General features: G+C 40.5%; 2 protein-coding genes across 5 annotated transcripts in view; one reads left to right on the forward strand and one right to left on the reverse strand.

Annotated features, from left to right (window-relative positions):
* babam2 (BRISC and BRCA1 A complex member 2) overlaps nt 1–11,345 on the reverse strand; it is a 29,376-nt gene extending 18,031 nt beyond the window's left edge. Inside the window, exons 1-6 of one of the 2 annotated variants that reach the window (XM_049741516.1) lie at nt 11,214–11,345; nt 10,707–10,862; nt 10,382–10,458; nt 8,132–8,226; nt 3,428–3,622; nt 2,987–3,061 (exon numbers count right to left, since the gene is read on the reverse strand). In XM_049741516.1, the coding sequence (XP_049597473.1) occupies nt 2,987–3,061; nt 3,428–3,622; nt 8,132–8,226; nt 10,382–10,458; nt 10,707–10,843 (579 nt within the window). In that variant the 5' untranslated portion in view covers nt 10,844–10,862; nt 11,214–11,345. The other variant, XM_049741518.1, reaches the window with a different exon arrangement.
* Nucleotides 37–20,461, forward strand: part of rbks (ribokinase) — a 28,216-nt gene continuing 7,791 nt past the window's right edge. Inside the window, exons 1-6 of one of the 3 annotated variants that reach the window (XM_049741524.2) lie at nt 37–361; nt 12,947–13,008; nt 15,716–15,848; nt 16,884–16,947; nt 17,605–17,667; nt 18,546–18,710. In XM_049741524.2, coding sequence (XP_049597481.1) covers nt 12,950–13,008; nt 15,716–15,848; nt 16,884–16,947; nt 17,605–17,667; nt 18,546–18,710 — 484 coding nt within the window. In that variant the 5' untranslated portion in view covers nt 37–361; nt 12,947–12,949. Of the gene's footprint in view, nt 362–11,395; nt 11,562–12,946; nt 13,009–15,715; nt 15,849–16,883; nt 16,948–17,604; nt 17,668–18,545; nt 18,711–20,461 lie in introns of those variants that run through there. The other 2 variants (XM_068652909.1, XM_049741523.1) reach the window with 2 other exon arrangements.

A 20,461-nucleotide genomic window follows, 5' to 3' on the forward strand; every position in this document is an offset into this window, starting at 1 on the left:
TTACCGTGCAAGGGCACGGCAGGGCCACAAATTACAAGCACTTGCTTTGGGACAATCTCTTTGCAGTCATGCAAAAGATTGTTCTTGGCGGTATAAATATAAAGACAAAATGGACAGCTCAACGAGATTTTTAAAGAAGGTTCGAAGCGTCATATTAGGTATTGGCTCATCCATTGAAATGTTGTTTTGAGACCCTTTGGAGAATTGAGAAAGACTTGTGATGAAATAGGCTATCCGCAGCCACGACTTCTCCAAAAGCTCAACCGTCAGACGAAAAAGGCAGGACAGAAAAGCATAACAACGAAAGCTCTGCGAATCGTTGAGAAAGATCTGACATTTATGTGGCAACCGGAAAGGCAAGGTAACCGCAGCTGTTGTTCTTTTACAATCTTCCCAAAACATGAACAAGGCAATTTTAGAGCAGAAAAACATGTTTATCCAAGTCAATAATTTATTCATTTAATTTGTTACAAGTGGCATGATGGAGAATTTGGCACACCGTGGAGCCGCACATGCCGTGTTGAAATTTCACTTCAGGCTTTCCTTTTCACCGTTTCCCTCTTGCTGAAGTTTTCTCTAGGAACTTTACCTTCCTCCCACATTCTCCAAAACAAGTCTGATATGTTTACCGAAGTCTCGCACATAGGTGTAAATATGAGTGTGAATGCTTGTTTGTCTTTCAGCGGCTCATGACTGTGCACACACGCTGGCATACGTATATTCAAATCTCAAATTCAAGCAGTGAGAAAATACAAAGCATAATGTTGCACTGCCAGTCACACTGCAACAAGCCTGTCCCCTCCATTCCCTTGACGAGCCTATAAATATCCTTAATCTGTCATTAGTTTCTTCCCTGTGACCACTGGGGATAATGGATGCACTCTCTTCTAGTGAGACGACAACGCCACTGATAAATGGAAAGTGATTAAGAATAATTTAAGGAGAGTGCATTTGCTTTCCTTTTCAACTTATTTGCATGATGTTACTGAAGATGAGCTTGAACAGTAGCAGAAGCAAAAAAAAAAATATATATATAAATAAATCAGGGTAAAAACATTATTGGATGCAAATGCTTTGGTGAACCATACAATATATATTCAGAACCAAAAGAGGGCAAAAAATGAAAATGCAGCAGTGCATTATTATTATTATCGTACCTCCAATACTCAAGCAGTATCAGCTTCATACACTTGCTCCATACGCGTGCACAAAACATAGCCTGACAAAAACAAATCCACTAAACAGAGCCACCAATAGCTTTGGAGCTGGTGGCATGGGTCAGTGCTTGTGGGGAAAACAAAGCTCAAGTGAAGCGAGAGCAGAGGCTACCAACATGAGAGCGCTGTCACGCCACACTGATCTGTCTGGGCATTTGGGAGCATGTTGCACATACAAGATGATATGTTGGATAATGACAGGAGCAGTAGGTCTAACACCACCATAGATTAGCTTTTGCTTTGTCTTTAAGGGGGCATTTGTTTATTACCACCACCTAGGAGGTTCCATCAACATGGGTTTGTCTATCCGTGTGTTATATTGATAAACTTTTGGCCGAGATGCACCATTTATGGACTAAATGATTTAAAAAACGGATTTACTTACAAACTTGACGTTTCAATTCAACCTGATGTACAATACAAAATAGGAGCACAGACCTGCAATTTAAATGTTAGACACACAGATGTTAAGGTACAATAGAAGAAAGAGAAACTGCAACAATACCCAAAAGGCTCACGTGGCCTTTCAAAACGAAGACAAGTGCCAACACTCATTGTATGCTTCCTTCATTTCTGCTCTCTATATCCTCCTTAATGTTTCATTTGGAGCTGGCCACCTTCAAATTTGAAGTCAACTAGCATCCTTCCCCCAGCCCACGGCTTGCTTTCCAGTAGACGCAGGAAGGTAAACATGTCCAGTGCAGTGAGGGCAAAGCACACAAATGCTTTGCTCCAGGTAGCGCTTGTCCTCCACAGCTCTACGAAGCAATCACTACCTGTGCAAGCTTGCCCATGTCTAAATACACTTCCGCTTTATTTCCATACCTACTGTCCTCTGGCAATGACATCCACAAATTTTTGGGGAGGTGGATCCAAAACAAGGTCAACTGTCTGACCTCTGCAAACCGTAAATGGCAATTTATTATAATGTTGATGTGTTAAGCATTGCTGAATGGGTTTGAACTTGAAATTTATATTAGCTTGAAAATTAACGTGCCAGTGATTAATTTTTATTTTATTTTATTTTGTTATTGTTAGTAATTTTTTTTTTTTTTAATAGGAATTTATACTGCATATGAAATGATTGCTGTAAAAGAAATGGTCAATGTTGACTGTACTTTACAGCGAGTGACAGCTTCTGTTTGAAAAAAAATAATGCTACAGAGTTGTCTGCAAGCATGAGCCAAGCATCGTTCCTAAAAATCTGCAGGAAGACAAAAGCAATACTTTTAGGATCGCTAATCTGTCTGTAAATTATGAAACTATGATTAAGTCTGCCTGGGGACAGCGAGAAGCAGGCCTTAAAGCGGCTCGCGGTCTGAGTGATGTCGGAACAAAAGGAGGTCGTGAGACTGATGATTGCAGCTATTTGCCATATGTTTAGCATCAATTCTCCGTACAAACATGGGCCATGTCGTTAAAGGCCAGAGAGCCAAAGCCGCGAGCATCATGCAGGCAAAGACGGGACAAGTGACAAAGAGTGAGAACCAGGGTAAGAGAGGAGACTTGGAGAGAGAGCGAGAGAGAGAGAGAGAGAGAGGAAAGAAGCCTCCAGACACCACGCAGTTCAGAGCAGATCTGGAGTGACGGCTTGCTGATTAGTCAGCTCACAGCCCCTTAAGACTGGAGTCCACATATACACGGCATGAAATTAATTTTAAACAAATCCGACCTTTGACGTTTTGGCCCATGCAAAACACACATTTGAAGGGCATCTTGACGATGTTAAATGATCAATACGTACTTGTAAATGATGCTTTGTGACTTACCTTGAGGAGATAGATTGGGATGTTGCTGAAGTCCACGGGGAGTTTCAGAAGAAAGCGAGCGGAAAACTCCCCTGTCTGGAATACAAGTAGTGGAGAATTTTACAATGTGACACAAAAGGTGTATTTAAGAAAAAAACGTAAACTTTTGCTGGTACCACGTGACCAAACCGAGGAGGAAAGATGGACGTTGTGGCGAGCTTTGAACAGCGTACGGAACGCTTCTTGTTATTCATGCACCCACGACAGGTGGCCGCAAATTGCTGATTTAAATACATTCAGGGTAATTTGAGTTGACCCAAAATGCGCAAAATAACATGCAGGGAAAAAAGAAGGGTGTTTTGATGGTGAAACCAGCTTATTTATTAATGATGGACACGTAATTGACAAGATTAAAAACATATTGAATGTGATATTCCATTTGATAAATAACACCATTCTTACCCAGCTGTTTTTGTGTCCAGCATATATCTCCATATTACGGCCATAGTTAGGATCCTCCAGCAGGCTATCGTACTCAAAGAGAAGTCTGGAGCTTTCACGGAGGCGCTGACATTGGTAGTGGTGGTACTGCTGGATGAGCTCCTTAACAAGCTGGAGCAAACAATCTGGGTTGCCAGCATCCCATTGGACCAAATGCTGGAAAAAGACACAATTGAACTTTTTCTTTCAACGTAAAATAATATTGTTCACAAATCTACTCGTGTCTAAAGTTAATCTGCGAATGGATGAATATGGTTGACACAAAGGCGTCGGTGACAGTGTTGGTCCAGGTTAGCTTGTCTCAACGACTGACTTTCTCTTTGCGTCCCTTATTAGAGCAATAAAGAAAGCATCCATTGTTTGAAAGTGACTTAACGATGGCATGGGCAAGCTAAACAGAGAGAGTGACTTCATCGTCCAGTGGTTACCAGCAATGCCGGCCGGGATTCCCGAAATGAGGAGGTGATGCAAACAAGGATGGGCATTGTCCAAAACAGGCGGTCAGTGCCCCGGGGCAGGAGCGTGCAGAAATGGAGGAGCGACTTAAGGAACCGCTGTGTCAGCATTGTGACATACAATATCAGTGAATCTACACTGAGGAGTTGAGGCGGGATCGGAGGTGAAGGGGGCGAGGCGAGGCGAGGCGAGGGGGGGTCGTTAAAGCACTGAGGAGCTCAGGCAAGTAGGCCAAAGCCATTGGGAAAGGCAAACTTGATCCTAAAATAGAATATTAAAAAAAACCCATATCTTTCCCTTTAAAATAATTCACAAATAGCAATTCAGAGTCATGTTGTGCTACGAGGAGAATTTGATTCAATATCAGTTTTAAATTGCTTTTTTAAATTTGATTAGTATAAAGACTAGACACTATTCATGTAGTTGTGGTCATAAGTTATTTTTTTTAATTAGACGATAAAGATCTCTGGCGTTTTAATGATGATGACTGTAAAGATTGACAAGCTAAAAGTAGATTTGGGTTTGCATGCGTTAAGGAACACAGTGTATCTATCCCTTTAAGAACAAACGCACACCTAAATTTGGTCTTTTCACACTTAATAGTCCCAAGTTGACAGAATTATGTCTTCCCATGCCATCCGTCTGTAGCATCTCTGTTCCAGTATTTATCTGAGGCCACTTAAGAGAAGCGCTGGCATCTGAAAATCCAAGATAATTATATAGGCCAAGAGAAATTATTTGTTTTTATGTCTTGAATGTGATTTTTATAGAAGCTGGCAACCTGATCCAATAAATCGCTGTTGACTTGAAAGTGTACGGCATTAAACAACTCCCAAGTATTAAATTAATCTCTGTTAGTCTCTAATTCAAGAGTGGGCTCACACCCTGTTTCGCCCCCAGAGATTGCCAAGTCTAAGATCATCCTAAATTGCTCTTGTCATGTGTTTAAGACACTTGGCATTCTCAAGCCAGTGTTTTTTTTCCGCGTGATCTGTGCAGTTTTTGTCCAACACGGTTCAAGTTGTTGACAGAAAATAGCGTACATTCTTGAACTGCTTTACCACCTCAGCCAATTTGTCCTGTTTGTTCTTTCCATCAAGCTTCTCAGTTTGCAAACAATACCACGCCTGTTCAAAGCATTCCCAGACATGTTAGCGAGAGCTCTGCCAATAATAAAACGCCACTAAAATGTGGAACGCATTATTCGCCGAAGCAAAAGGGAAGTGGTAGTCGGTACACTATGCTCAGGTTGACCCAACTTTACAGGCCATTGGAGTGCCATTGTTAGAACAGAACCAGGGGAAACCTGCAGCAGCAGCTAGGAAGCGCACGCCAATATATGGCATTCGAGATTAGCAGAGGGTAGCGTCAAGTCACGTTTCCTTTCTCTTCGTCAAAGAATACTTGGATTAGCGTCACATTACACGCATTACATTGTTCTTTGGGGAGCTACAAACATTGTCTCAAAAGACTCAAAGCCTTGGATGAGGTTCTCTTAACATGCGAGAAAGGAACTGGAGCAAAACAGGATCAATTAGACTTTTGGTTGGAATAACAAAAAAGGCCTAGGAGAGAGCCACAAGTGACAAATTCATTTCAGTCATTTCAGCAGGGCCAAAAGTAGCCAGTGTAAAGTTTGCTGTAATTATTGATCCTTGGTATATTTTGACAAAAGCATGTCAAACATGTTATTATGACACCAGAAAAATACATATAAATGATAAAACCAGTCCGGGCCTTATTATGGAGCGGTGACCATTGAGTTGGCAAATGTTCGAGAGGTGTCCCCATATTTTGTCCATTTTATTTCGTACAACAATTTTCTGCTCTTAATCTGCTGATTCTACTGAAAACAGAAACTCAAGTTTGTAATTACTTGGCATGACAAGACAACAAAAAAGAGCCCTGAGCTGTTTATGTTAATAAAATTCCCACTCTTAACAAGACAGCGCTTGCCTTGCATTTGCATCTCGAAGGACTCTGGAACCAATAAGTGGAAACATGTTGCTGCGGGTTCTGGGGAGGCCATTGGGGCTAACCCCAGGTCTTGGCCATATACACGCTAAATGGAGAAAAGAGAGAAAAAAAAATAAGCAAAGTTGTTGGGAAACTCCCCAAATCTTTCGTGCCAACACACATTGCTGGCCAAGTCTAGACTTGACAAATGACAAACGACTACTCAAAAGACAGAGGTAGGAGCATTGGACCAGAAAGAAGAAGTCAAGATAAGTATAGCTTTTGCTTTTAAGCACAGTCTTAGCCATGCTCATATAAAGATGACCAACAATAACTAAACCGATGATGACCTACCTACATGAATGTTCCGACCACATCGTTTGCAATAACCATGACCAATTCCCATGAAGCTGGGACACTGCGTAATTTATATATATAAAAAAAAAAACAGTATAATGATTTGAAATTCTTTTCAACCTACATCCAATATATAAATATTGAGCAATGTAATTAATATGCCAACAGACCAAAGAAGTCAAAAATCTGATGCAGCGTTTGACATTGCCTAACCCCCTAAAAAATTAAAAAATAATGAATAAATGAATGAATACTAAATAAAAAACAAAAAAACATTTACTTTACCTAACCACTTACTGAATTTGTCAATTTAAAAAAAATAAAAAGAAGAAAAAGTATATTATGCAAGAGTATTCTAGGCAAGGGATTTAACTGGTATTGCTGTCCACCTCCACTCCCTTCCTGCCTCTGTCTTTGTCATTTCCTACTCTTTGGTCAACTCTCTGTTCCCAAAATGCTCGTCACTCCCCTGTCCCCTCCACCCATGCAATACTGAAAAGAGCCATCACGGTCTTTTGGCTGAAGGAGACTGAGTTAAAGACCAAAAGGAATCAAGCCACCCCTTTCTTAAGAGAATATTAGCGCCATTAGGATGAGTTGTCAAAAGCAATAATCATACAAATCTATTAAGCAAGAAATGATGCCAATAGGCTCAATTTGGGTGGGGTGGGGGGGGGTGGGGGGAATCTGAGGATAACATCATGACAAATTCACAAAAAAGCTTTCACCCACCAGACGCTATTACTGGAGAACATGATGTAAAAATCTGACGTCAATGGAAAATGGAAAAAAAAAAAAAAAAAAAAAAGAGACATGTTTTCTTCCCGTGCCAGTTGTAGCATTTGGGCACCATGTTCTCACATCGTCAAAAGAACAGGACAGAGGTTACAATTTTAAATGAAATGTTACCCACTCAGTACAACCAAACATTTCACTGTTGTTAAAAATAGTTACTTCCATCAAAAAAGGACTTTAAAAGGAAACTATAAGGTTCTATGTTTGTTGTGTATACGTATATACAAAATATATAACGTATATAAATCTGCAAAAAAATATGAGGCCTACGTGAATAATAGTAGCAATAAAAGACCCATTGTGAGTGCAACTAAGCTATGTCTGCTATCTTGTGGTGATTGGTGATATTACAACTTAAAATTACAGTCGCAGATTGGCATACTCTGATTTAAAAAAAATATATATTTTCTTTGGATTTCCCTGTTTTTTTTTTTTTTTTATATTGAATGTGTATCAGTATTTTTCTTTTTTAAATGCCTGCCCCTTTTTTTTTAAACTGAACAAGGGGCGCCACAAAGAGCGTGGTTGCGGGCCGTCCACCAGCTGCCCATCCCTGCTCTAGGATTAATAAAACCAGAATATTAATGTTTTAGCGTGGGGGTAAGGTTTAAAAGTGCAAGGGAGGATACGCGTACTGAACGTGTAAAGGAAAAATGAATTGAGGCAGACTAGAAGAGCTCTGGCAGCAAAATTACAAATATATGAAGACAAAACTGCATGTGAGAAAATAAACACGCAAAGAGCTGCCAAGCACTGGCTCAGCAGAGGTACTTCCCCTTATGTGCACAGCTGGAATTATGAGACAGTGAGCAATACTCCCCTCTTCTCTCCCAGACTCTGACACAAGCAGGGGAATTTAGCTGCTTTATGCTAGGCTGCTGCTTAAAATACAAATATTCATTCGTTATACAAAGAGAAACAACACCAGCCTGATATGGTTCAAAACTATACTCTGTAAAATCCAAACAATATTAAAAAAAAAAAAAAAAAAATGGAGGATGAGAATGAGAAAGCACCATGAGATGCCAACGATATATAGGAGACAAAGCATTTCAAGAAAACGAGTCTCCACTGGATGATTTACTAAACCTGGATACGCACCGGTAATTCTGAAGGTTCAGGTAGAAACTCTGCATCTTCTCCAAAAATAAAATCCGGAGGCAGTTCGGGATAGCGGGCATTAAATATAATATCCCCTAGGGAAGAAAAAAAAAAAAAGAAAGATGAAAACAGATTAGTTTAATGACTCACAGAGTGTAAAATACCCTTTTGACTTTGGAAACAGAAATTGGCAATAGTCTGGAGTTTGGGAAAATGTCATTTTGACCTTATTCTAGTTACTTTCAGTTATTTCATTCTTGTAATCAGTTTCTAAATGGTTTTTAGTTGTATAAAAAATGATTGGATAAATGGATGGTTGCGACGTGGAAAACAAAAACAGAATTCAGGTCACAACACACGACAACTGAGTCTGACATAAAATGTCATTTTAAAACAGTTGTGTTTGTGCCCTAGGTTCTGTGGATTTAAGCACCGAAATTAATGAGCCAACTTGACATTTTGGAGTAATGAAAGTAAAGTTCATAGATACAAAAATAGTCAACCTAAACAAATATTGTGAATCCAATTTCAAGTATTACATTCATGCACTGAAAAATAGCAAACCAATTTGCCAGATGGCATGATTTTGACTAAGAAAGGAAGCCACATAATGTTCTAATAATGCTGGATCACAATGTTCTGATATGTTGCGCAATTCTATTTAGGTGAATGGGCCTGTTAAGTTCTGCTTTCTCTGCTGCAAGAGACACACTTAAATGTATAGATGGAAATTTCCAGTGGAGAGGACTCAAATAGACAAGAGGAAGTGTTGTGGAAATACAGACGAAATAAAGTCTACACACCCCTGTTCAAATGCCAGGAACAAGAAATGAGATCAAAATAAATCATTTCAAAACCATTAATGTGACCTTTAACCTGCACAAGTCATTTGAAAAAAAAAAAAAGGATATATTTTGGAGAGGTAAAGTAGACTGAGATAATGTGGTTGCACAAATGTGCACACCCTTTAACTGAGGATGTGGCTGGATTCAGAATGAACCATTCCAACTCTTTAATGGGAGTCAGCACACACTTACCACCAACTGGGGCATCTGTACTATACAACCCGAAATCTGTTGACAGTCTCTGCAAAGGCAGGTCACAGGGTCTTATTATGCATGAGGGAGAAAAAAAAATCCCCAAATTGCTGTTTAGTTGTACCAGGAAGCGTGGTGGCGTGGCGAGGCGAGGCGTGGAGGGAAGGGAAGGGGAGGGTGGCTGCATTTGAATTAATGATGCTTAGATGTGTGCAGGGTGTACCAAGCTTTGGCACGCTAGAAGTAGGACGGTCCATAAACTGGCCAACCTGCAGCCCTGCATCCTTGATTAAACAAACATTCGTCCTCAGGCCAAAAAGCACAGGAAAGAAGTGTACAACAGCTGCAGAGATTTCACGTGCCACGGAGGAATGCCAATGGTCTGTTTTTGTTTACTTGCAGCCTAAACGGCTCCAAGAGCTGAAGACGTATTCCAAAAACTTTCACTCAACTTTCTATTATTTTAAGTCACAAACTTACCATGTAAAAAAATAATTATTATTTTCTTGCATTCACTTTTTCTTCTGGTGCAGATGAGTGTAGCTTCGTGGAGCTGGGAGTATGCTATGGTTTGTTGGGTCTGAGTGTTAGGAGGAGGGGCCAGACACTCAGAGAGCGCAGCACAGCACAGACACACCAAAAAAGTGCGACAGAACCTCCTCGGAACAAAAAAAGTTCATCTATTAGTCACCAATTGACTGATTTCTCAGTGGCTCGATTAATCAGGCTGAGGAATGGGTCGAACTCCATTTACGGCCAATGTTTGGATGGCTTTTGATTGATTTACAACTTCTCTGAGCCAACAAAACATAGCTGTCAGTCAATATGTTTGCTCACTTAAGAAAGGAGTGGGTTCAAACAAAAGTTATGGATCCAGGTGTAAATACCTGGAAATAAAAGATGAAATACTGATCCCTCTGATTGTGGTTGTTTTTAGGGCAAAGTCTGGCATGTTCTAGCCAGCTGAAAATGATTCCCCTTGTAAATATTTTCCCTTGACCATTCATGCAGTCATAAATGCTTGCGCAATTACTGTCAGACATAACGTCTATGTTTACCTTTTGTACCTAATTAAAATGGTTCAGATAATTAATGGATGGACGGACGCCAACAGAAAATGTTGGTGATATGACCCTAACTTTTAGTACAAACTGTCATGCATGACAAATTAGACCAACTCAAACCAGAAGTATTGGTCAGTCTTCTCACATACATTTGAGGGTTTCTCCAGCATAGGGGATGTGAAGCTTGAAGCGATCGCAGCAAGGACCTGGGGTCAACGATGTACACCTGAAAATGGATGGTCACAATGTGAAACCAGATTTACATCCCACCTTGTATAAACAGTTTATGCTGCTTCTGCAATGTTTATAGCATAACTCTACAAATAGGCAAAAGGAGGTCCAACCTGGTAACAGCATAATCAACGTATACTTAATGAAAGGGGAAAAAATACACTTATTGACATGCGCTTCAGAAACCATTGTTACCTGAATTGTCATTATTATCAGAACTATGTGCAAAACTAGCAACCTTACCCGGTTTTGAGGTCTGTGACTTTGAGGCAGTTTGTGGAGTCCAGTCCCACCCGGCCATTCCGCACCACGCTGCACAGCAAAGGTCGCAACTCCGGTGAGATCCTGTGCAGTGCAACTTCTGGAGACATGTTGTTCATTTTATCTACCCTGACAAGCCTGAAGAAAAACAGAACACATTTCAAAGGTGCATGACTATGTTAATTCATTTATTGGTGCTATGGAATTGATTGCGCACACGAGAATAATATCAGTCACGGATTTAAGACATCAAGTTGTGAATTCTGGAATTTGTGATCAAGCAAATAAGCAATGCGGCTAGGGTTCAAGAGAAACCATTCTGATATTTACCTTAATTGTTATTTATCTTGTAATATGGCTTTGAGGAAATCTCAGCATTTTTTCACCAAACGATATTTTATCGTTAACATTTAAACGGTCATATTCGCCAGTGTGGAATATACATTTAATGCTGTCAATTTAAATGTCATACTCTGTAAATCACAATACCTGGAAAAGCTGGAATTAAATAACTTGATCGTTTATTTTCTTCGTTACTTCCGGATACATGTTGTTTGGGTCCTCTTGAAAGACCCTGTTAAGTAGTCTACCATAACGCCTGTTTGAAAAGTATGTATTACAATGCCGATATACCTGTTTACAGAGATCTACATCTTCAATGGTCATAACGAGTGATTTGATATGTTTTCAAGTTTTGGCTAAATCACTTGAAATTGATAAACTTGTTTTTGTTATCAAATATTGCTATTCAGGCAATACTTTCCTCGTTGTAGCTGTCAATAATTGCTCACCGGGCGATGTACTTCGCCCAGCTTCTTCATTTTCAAACCAGAAAAGGTAAACATGTTTAGTATAATGTCCAAATTAACTAGAATTGAGATTTTGATCATCGACATGATATGCATGATATTTATAAAGTTGCAACATGACTGCTGGCACTTATGTTGGATTATGTTGACTGCGCGTGTTACCATTTTTAAAAGATGTACTTTTATTGCATGCACGAAGTTAATATTGAATTGTGGCGTGTCCGTTGCACAAATAATAAATCAAACATTGTACACGTATAAAAGTTATATGAATTGAGTGAAATTATCATAATAATATGAGTTGTACTATTTCTTTTGCTGTTCCCTTGAAGAAATTAAATGTAAAGGCTTTTTCTAGACATCCATACATTGCACATAAATCCAAACCTACACAAGATTGAAATAGTTCCAAGCTTTCAGCAATTTGTGGCTCCGATGTTTCGGATTTTAGTCAACAGGGTGTTTTCAACTTGTGACCCTGAGCTAAAAGCAAACAAAGGTTTGCAGAGTAAACACGAATGTTAATAATATTATAATGCCAAATAAGATGACAAGGCCTGTCTTGTTTCATTCTCAAATATTGTAAATGTTTTGAATAATGTAAATGTTTTTAACCTAGTGTAGAACTAGAGTAATCGACCAAATCTCACGGGGTTCTAAGACTATTCCTAAAATGGTTGTATTGTTTGTTTTAATTTATTCATTTGGCAGCGATGCAGTTTTGCCTGCGGATGAGTGAAACCCTTTGCATTATAAATGAAGCTGAAATGGTCAGCATTGACAGAGCAGTATTTAATCCTGCAAATAATTCCTTTTTAAAAATGATTGGACAATGAATATATGAAGATATGCTCCTGCATTCGAATCCCTGGCTACTTCTCACATATGTTGTGAAATGTGGAATAAGAGAGAAGTAAAGCATCATACAGCCAGCGGCCAGGCTTTCCAAGTCCTCCTCTACCGAGGAAGAGATTTGAAGAGATTAACACACTAGCATTAGCTCCGATACAAGCTGAGGATTGAATTAATTAAAATCTTTGCTTGGCTGCGATGTGTTCATGTCGTCTAGTGTTGAAGCCGCAACCCCCTACTGCCCCCACACACACATGCCAGTGTGCTCACACGCACACCCACACACACTCAGATATTACCAATATGACTGGATGTTGTCCAACTCAGTCAATGATGAAGGCTCTATTTTTACCTTTTGTTGTCTCGTCCATGCTCATGTTAATGTAGAAAATAAACTGTCAAGCCTTTTTGTTTTGTAGGCTGTTGAGACACTGTTTACCTACAATGTCCACTAGAAGGCCATTAAAAGGAATCCAGCATAAATAAAGGGATTTTTTTTTTTTAAATCCTGAATGTGGTATCATTTTATTATTCAGAAATGTCTTGTACTTGTCTTAACAGGTCATGACTGAAGAGGCCTTTGACGTTACAGTGGTTGGTTCTTGCATGACTGACTTGGTCAGGTAAGTAAATCCAGCCCTATAATTGACCAAAAGCGTAGTTAAAATATCATCTCTAAAATGTTTATTAATAACAATAGCCGCAACTGTCCATCAGCAGTTTTATTTTGGACTTGTTCTGTAAACCTGCGGAAAAGATTAGCTGTAGTGTATTTTCGATCACGGCTTGCAACCGTCTCCGCAAAAATAGAGGAAGTAGTTTAAATTTAGTTATTGCTTAACCTAAAAGCCTGCTATGTTAATCAATCACATATTTCAGCTTCATAACCTTTGGGCCATAGATTCATCATAATTGTCAGCAGAGATCGACTTAAACAGTTCCTTTGATGTCTTAATAGAAGTAGCTGCTATCATGAGATTTATTACTTGAAACAGTTTTTAATAATTATAGGGATCAAATAATTGTTCTGTTTTTTTGACATATGTTGGGTTAAAGATCTAAGGATTATAGCTAATTATTATGTCCGAATGCCTTAAAGTGTTGCATCAGGCATTTGGGTGGTGAGATTCCGCGAGCCAAACAGAATACGTTATAGTCACATGCCAATCTTTTGAAATCGCGTCGTCAGACGGATTTATCATGAACTTTGGAAGGAATGACATGATCAGCTGCTCATACGATGACATCTCAAGTTATATTATTTGCTACACTCTGGGGTGATGGTGGAGGGGTTCATTTAAAAATACATATTTTTAAAGTGAGCCTTTTATGTAAGTCAAAAGTCCCAACCGATTATTAAAAGAAGTCTTCTGCGATACTGTTTTTTCTCATCAACAGTTTAATTGGCGATTCTGCTGCTTTGTATTCTGCTATCTAGGACAGGAGTCATCAATTAGAACTATTATAAGCTAACAGAAAATTGCCTATGTTGCAAAAGAGGGCTTAATGGATGGGGGTCACACAGCGGATAGCAGAGGCTAGCAGGAAGAGAGTGGAAGTCTTTCCAAGTGATATGCATGGCTTTGAAGTGGAAAAATACGGTTGTCTTGAAAAGTCAGATACGTGTGGTTGCACATGACACACGCACACACGCATGACGCGCACACTTAATGTATGCTGCTATTACTCCTAAATAGAAAAGGCTATTAAAAAGTTGTTTAATGGCTATCACTGCAGTGTAAAAAGAGTCAAAGTACAGTCAGGAGTTGAAAGACAAACAGCGCCCCCTACTGCTAAAGCTCACTGTGTAGAGACACCTTTCACCTGTTTTAAAATTTTAAATTCATCAAACTTGCAAAACAAGATTTTTTTGTTTTTCTATTGAAGCATGATACATACGTGAATATGTGTTGCAATTTGGCTCAAACTTTCTCAGTCTGGTTACTGTCCTTGCAAAAGCATGATTCGATAGTAGTATCGTGTCGTTCCGTTTGTTATAGTTTTTTGTAACTATCTGAGTCATTTTTGCATTTTGATTCTCTTTTTGAAAATGTAATTCTTTTATGACAACGATTGTTCCTACAATGTCCTTTGTTTCCCTGTGACTAGGGATGTCCCGATCCCATTTTTTTTGCAGCTGAGCTGACAATTCACGTCACTTCATTTGAATTATCTATCAATGCTTTTATTGGCTGTAAAGAGCCATATGTGCACTTCCTTTTTGCTATTTGGCTCAACCTTCCTCTTCCCCTGGTCGTCATGGTAACATAAAAGCATAATGGTGCTGGCACTTCAGTGTGTGTGTGCGTGTGGCACTATTTTACGAGAAAAGACCGAAATCCTTTTAAAAATGTGGTTTATCCCTATTTAATCCATCATTTTCTTTGTATATTCTAATTATTCAAGGGAAGTACCTCCAATCTATGTTTTTCAGGTTAGCATAGTCCAAAGTCCAGTGTGGGTGTGTGAAAGTGGAAACACTGGAGTACTTTGCAAACAGAGCGCATACACACACACAAAGGCGCACACGTCCATGAATTTTCGTACACAAAGGGAGCATTCCCTTTCAGAGCTTCTCTCACCATCAACAATATTCCAGATGTCGCAATTCGTAATTCTTGTTTGAGAACACAACTTTCTGAGGTCATTTTTGACAAGAAGTTCTTTTCCAATAGAATCTCCTCAGCTGGGCTCTCGGTGTGATAAAAAGGAGCAGACTCGGTGGCTTGCGTGTGCGTCTAAATGTTGGCCCTTTGTTCCATTTCCTCTGTCACCGCATTACGGTCTTGCTGACCTCACATCCTGTTCCAACCTTTGGTCGTTTTACACAGCAATGCAAAGGCAACCTCTAGTGTTGTCTCGATTACTGGAAATTCCGGGATTGAATGGATTTACTGTAATATGGCGGAGCACCTGCGTCAAACAAAGTCACCACACAAACTTACGCCTAAAAGAAAGTCCAACGAGAGAGGGGAAACAATTTAATGACAACGTTTTGCCAACCGCAGATCCTTTGACTCTGTGGCACAACTGGCCTGAGGCCAAAGCGTAAAGTCTTGACGCAGGCATGATACTGCTGTTGTCTCTTGCCCGGATTACTCACCTTCCAGTTGCTCGATTATTGGAGGCTTGTAAGGGCACCCACCTGTGGCAAAAAAAAAAAAAACATTTTAGGAGAGAGGTTGTATTCAAGCTTGATGAGTCAGCTAGTACCGCCAGTGTAAAGTTTCACATCCACTCAACTCTGCTTGTTCCATCATAATGTGAAGAAAATGTACTTTTAAAATGTATCTTTATGGTTGTGCTTTTGTTCCCCCCCCCCATGCACAGCCAGTCTCCAAGACTACCTAAGGAAGGGGAAACCATCCACGGTCACAACTTCTTCATTGGCTTTGGCGGAAAAGGGGCCAACCAGTGCATACAGGCTGCAAAACTGGGCGCTAAAACCGCAATGGTTGCCAAGGTATGACCTTTGACCTTGACTCAAAAGTAGGACGGATGGAGATTCAAAAGCAATGCATTATAAAGTCTAGAATGGTGCGTCAAAGTTTTTGTGAGGTTCTGGAGAGAGGTGCACCTCTAACAATTTATGCTTCATGACGTCATCCCATCACACTGCTCATCTGTTGGCTGTCATCAATGATCATTTGCTAGCAACTACCCACTGCGCCTCTTCTCGACGTACGACGGACAACTTTTTAGCAACTCCCCAAACTTCATTCCACGCCATAAACTCTCCATGTCTCATTTTCTCTTGATCAATACCAGACTGCGTGCATACGCCACCCACTCTCGCCCGCCTTCAAACAAGCCTATTCCCATACCACGCGAACCCGACGTCTCCGATCAGTAAGCGTAGCGCGGCCTTTCGACCCGAGCACTAAAGCACCGGCGCCCCACCTCTGTCAGAACAAAGAGACCCGATCGATAACAAGCCAGCGCAGGAGGATCTCTCCGGGCATGGGGAGAACCCAAAAATAGACATTCCGGCTTATCAAAAACATCCAAGACAGAAGGGCAGTCTTCAAAGAGGACGGGGCCAAGCAGCCAATAGCGGGCCAACGCATCATCACAGACGGACGGCTACAAGTCTCCGGTATTTTGGCATGTTTTTTGGAAAGCGTGGGTTCGAAGTAGGCGCCTCGGGCCAAGGTGGGGACCCCCTCCGCAAGCCAAAGTAGCTACAGATGTGGACGGAAGAAAAGAAAATGAAACGAGGTGGGCATGAAGAGGCGTAAAGCGGGCGGGGTAAGCGTGTCTTCCAGGCTTGGCGCAGCTGGTCGTGTGTTTGCGCGTGTGTGCTTTTTCTGGACTTTTTGTGTGTTCCTATTTGCTGGTTTTCAACGGCGGCACCATGCCAGTATGCTGGCAGGGCGCACGGAAATCCAAGCCATCAGAGATTTAAGGATATACACTTTTCAAACGTTGCCGCTAACCAAGTCTGACCCCGCTTGACACCTTCCTTGTTGTAATCGTTTTCGTCTTGTGTCTATTCTAGGTTGGTAACGACTCCTTTGGAGACAGTTATATCCAGAATTTCAAGGACCACGGCGTGCACACAGGTAAGGCAGATTGTCGTAGCGTCACCTGACCAATTTTGTTTACCGGGAGGACATGAGAAAGACGGAATATTGTTTCTTCTTGCAATTGGATTAAGACACACTAAAAGTTTCCATATTTTAAGAACAGGTTTAAGATTGGAATTCATCTCCCCGAACGCGAATTTTAATGTCTAAAATTTGTAGTCCAAAATTGATCAGAAACTTTATTTGCTAACAATTCAAAGTTTCAAGAATAGCAAAAAAAAAAAAATGGCAATAAACTAGCCGCTTAAAATGCAATCCAATACCTTGACGTCATGAAAGCACTTATTTTCGGTATTTGAAACGTGAGCGCGACAGAGGCGGCAGCCTGCGCATCTACAAAGCGCAAACCTCTGTGTCGAAGGCGGGCGGCACCTTGTTTGGCGTGTGTTGCAAAACACAGAGAAAAGAAAGAGCCACAAAAGGAGAGGCATGAGACTCGTGATGTGTTTCGCCGACCGAAAACGGCAACGCCTATGTGCAAACTACAATCCAATGCGAAAGAGCAACAGGTTAGCACATGTGATGCAATTCAATTTCAAATCCTGTGTAAATTCAAAGCAGTGTGAATTATTCCGTGACAAAAAAAATAAAAACCTTGGTACGTATTTCTCTCATCATGTGTCACTTTGTTAGGCTTTGTCGGACAGACGTCTGCTGCAGCCACAGGCGTTGCCTCCATCATAGTCAATGATGCAGGTAAAGAAAGCATGCTCATTTTCTCACACTTGGAAGTGTCACGTGAACAGACGCACATTCTCAGTTTAATTATCAAGGAATTCCCACTCACACATGTGACTGAGCCAAGCAAGCATATTATAATTTACTGTGAGATGTTAACATGCCAAACAATCCACTGCAATCCACTTTTTTTTTTTTAATATTACAGCTGACTTTCTTCTGTATCAAATGCTAAAATACACAAATGTCACAGTTCATCTTTTATATCTTAATCATTCGCTACATTGTCAGACTAGTTCTCAAAACTAGAGAAAAGAATTCACAGCAGCTACAGGACTCATTGAGCTCCACTGCCATCAAAATCTCCAAGGTCCATCTCCAAGGTCATCATTTATTCAATTCAACAAATGATTGTATCACAACTACTTTGCCTGTACAAGGATATACACATCGTCCTTCACTATCCATTTTTTTGTTGATCACAAAATGAAGAGGACAGATAGTGGGGAATTCAATCAATATATACATTTATAATCTAGTAGTTCAATCCAATTTCTAGGGTGAAAACAAAAAGCCCATCATCTTTATGTGACAATAAAAGTCAATGGAATTTTTTGGACATTTTTTATCTTGGTATAATTATTATTATTATTATTATTTTTAATCAACCACAATCTGGCAGTTGAAGAGGGGTGTGTAGACTTTTTATATTCACCACATGTATCCAGATGACTGATGACCAATGCAGGGTTTAGTTTGCCTGCGAAATGTTCCAATAATATTAAAAAGGACAAGCATGATAGAAAATGGTTGAGGAATGGATGTCTATTAATTTGGGATTTTATACGTCACGTAACTCAAATTTCAGAGATCCATGTGTGCTGGTCTCCAAACAGGTCAGAATGCCATTGTGATTGTGGCTGGTGCCAACATGCTACTGAGCAAGGTGGAGCTTCAGGATGCACTTCCAGCCATCACTTCTGCAAAAGTACTGGTTTGCCAACTTGAAATTGCCCCCCAAATATCTTTGCGGGCATTACAGATGGCTCAAGAGAATAAAGGTCAGTGGATGCAGGCTACTCTACTTACTATATGATTTCAACTAATTAACATTTGATTGTTTGGCTACAAAGAAATGGGTCTGTGGATAATAAGTGGAAACTGTGGGGAAAAAAAACGCAGCATCTTCCCTAATCTCTATATTTGATTTCTAACCACATCCAACATTTTTAAATACGCATGTCAATCACACCAGCAGGGTACTTGTTTACTTCCCCATGACTCCTTCCTCCTTGTCATGGTGACCAGATTCCAGAATTTGTCATCTTTAGCGCCATCCTATTATTAGAAGCCCTTGGCGTCATTAAGACGTCTGGGGAGCTTCTCATCAGAGCTCGTCACTAGTAATCGATGGCTGCGCGCTGCCAGAACAAAAACGTCACAGCCATAACGGTGTTGCAGATGGGATACCCAGATGGCCTCGCTGAACGCCGCCCTCTTTCGCTGCCCCCCCCTTCCTCCCTTACCATACCACCATGTGGCATTAGAGAGACGAGCAGAACGAACGCGTTTGGCAAAGGAGCCACCTCGATGTTGTGGCACCACAAGGTGTAAATGGAATTCTCCGGGGAGAATATCTGTTAATGTGTTTGGCGGTGAAGACGTAATGACGCCAAGCATGAAGTAGTGCTCAAATGACACAAAAAGCAACATGCCAGATTTAAAAATCCTACCTATCGCCTAATTCAATCATTAATTGATGAATTTAATCCAGCAAACTGCAGAAATTCTTCCCTTTGTATTTAAGTCACAGAATTGGAAGCTTTTAGAGTTTACTAGCTAACATCCAGTTTTCCTTCAATCAGTAACAAGTAGCTGTTTTCCGGGTTATTTGACGCAACTCCAGCCTTTGACGCATGCAGAGTAGAAGCCTACCAGACATGAGTCAGTTTTTGTGCAATTTCAACATCTGGGCCGCTCCGTTTTGTTTATGGGGTTTAGACAGACACGCTGCCCCGATGCCAACATTAGCGAGGAAGATTTTGTCTTTCGTCTGCATATTGGGGATTTCACAAAAGCCGCACTTCCATCCTTTTTACATGCACACTTGAGCTCAGCACTGGAAACATCACGCTTGGCGCAAAACACTGTGATCGTGGCACAGATGGAAGATCCAGGAACAGAGAGAGGAAGATAACATGATTTCAAAAAAATGATCATGCAATATGAGTAAGACTTTTACATGACATTGCTTTTCAGAGCTAATAGTTTACTAATTTGCAAATAGTTTTGAAGGGAATGACAGGAGCCACCACCGTTAGTCAGCTATGGTCACTCCCACAACGGCGCAAACGCCCCTTTCCTAACTTATCTATAAAAATACCAAAAGAAAGTAAACTACTCCCACTGTCAGACCACGCTTTGTGCTAAACCTGGACAGGGAATGGAAATAATGTCAATGCCCTAATGTCAAAGCCAAAGTTTTATAGCCCACTATGGGGCCTACTTATTCCAATATTTTGAGGGATGTGTGTTTGTGCTGAAGTGGTAGTCATTATTCCCACCTAACGTCTACCTCAAAGCGCCAGGTGGCCCAAACCCAATGCAAACCCACGCAGATGCTCTCCAATGTGCCCACGCAAACACACACGCACACTCACAAACACTTGTACAGCGCCAACTTTGCGTTTGACATCCTAGAACATACATATAAATGCACACACACTTGCACGAGGCTTTCATTTGGATACAGCGGTATTGGAATTAATCGCTTCGTCAAGATGGGCTTATCCTCGCTTATACAAAGAAACGG

The sequence above is a fragment of the Syngnathus scovelli genome, chromosome 14 (assembly GCF_024217435.2).
Source record: "Syngnathus scovelli strain Florida chromosome 14, RoL_Ssco_1.2, whole genome shotgun sequence".
Lineage (NCBI taxonomy): Eukaryota > Metazoa > Chordata > Actinopteri > Syngnathiformes > Syngnathidae > Syngnathus > Syngnathus scovelli.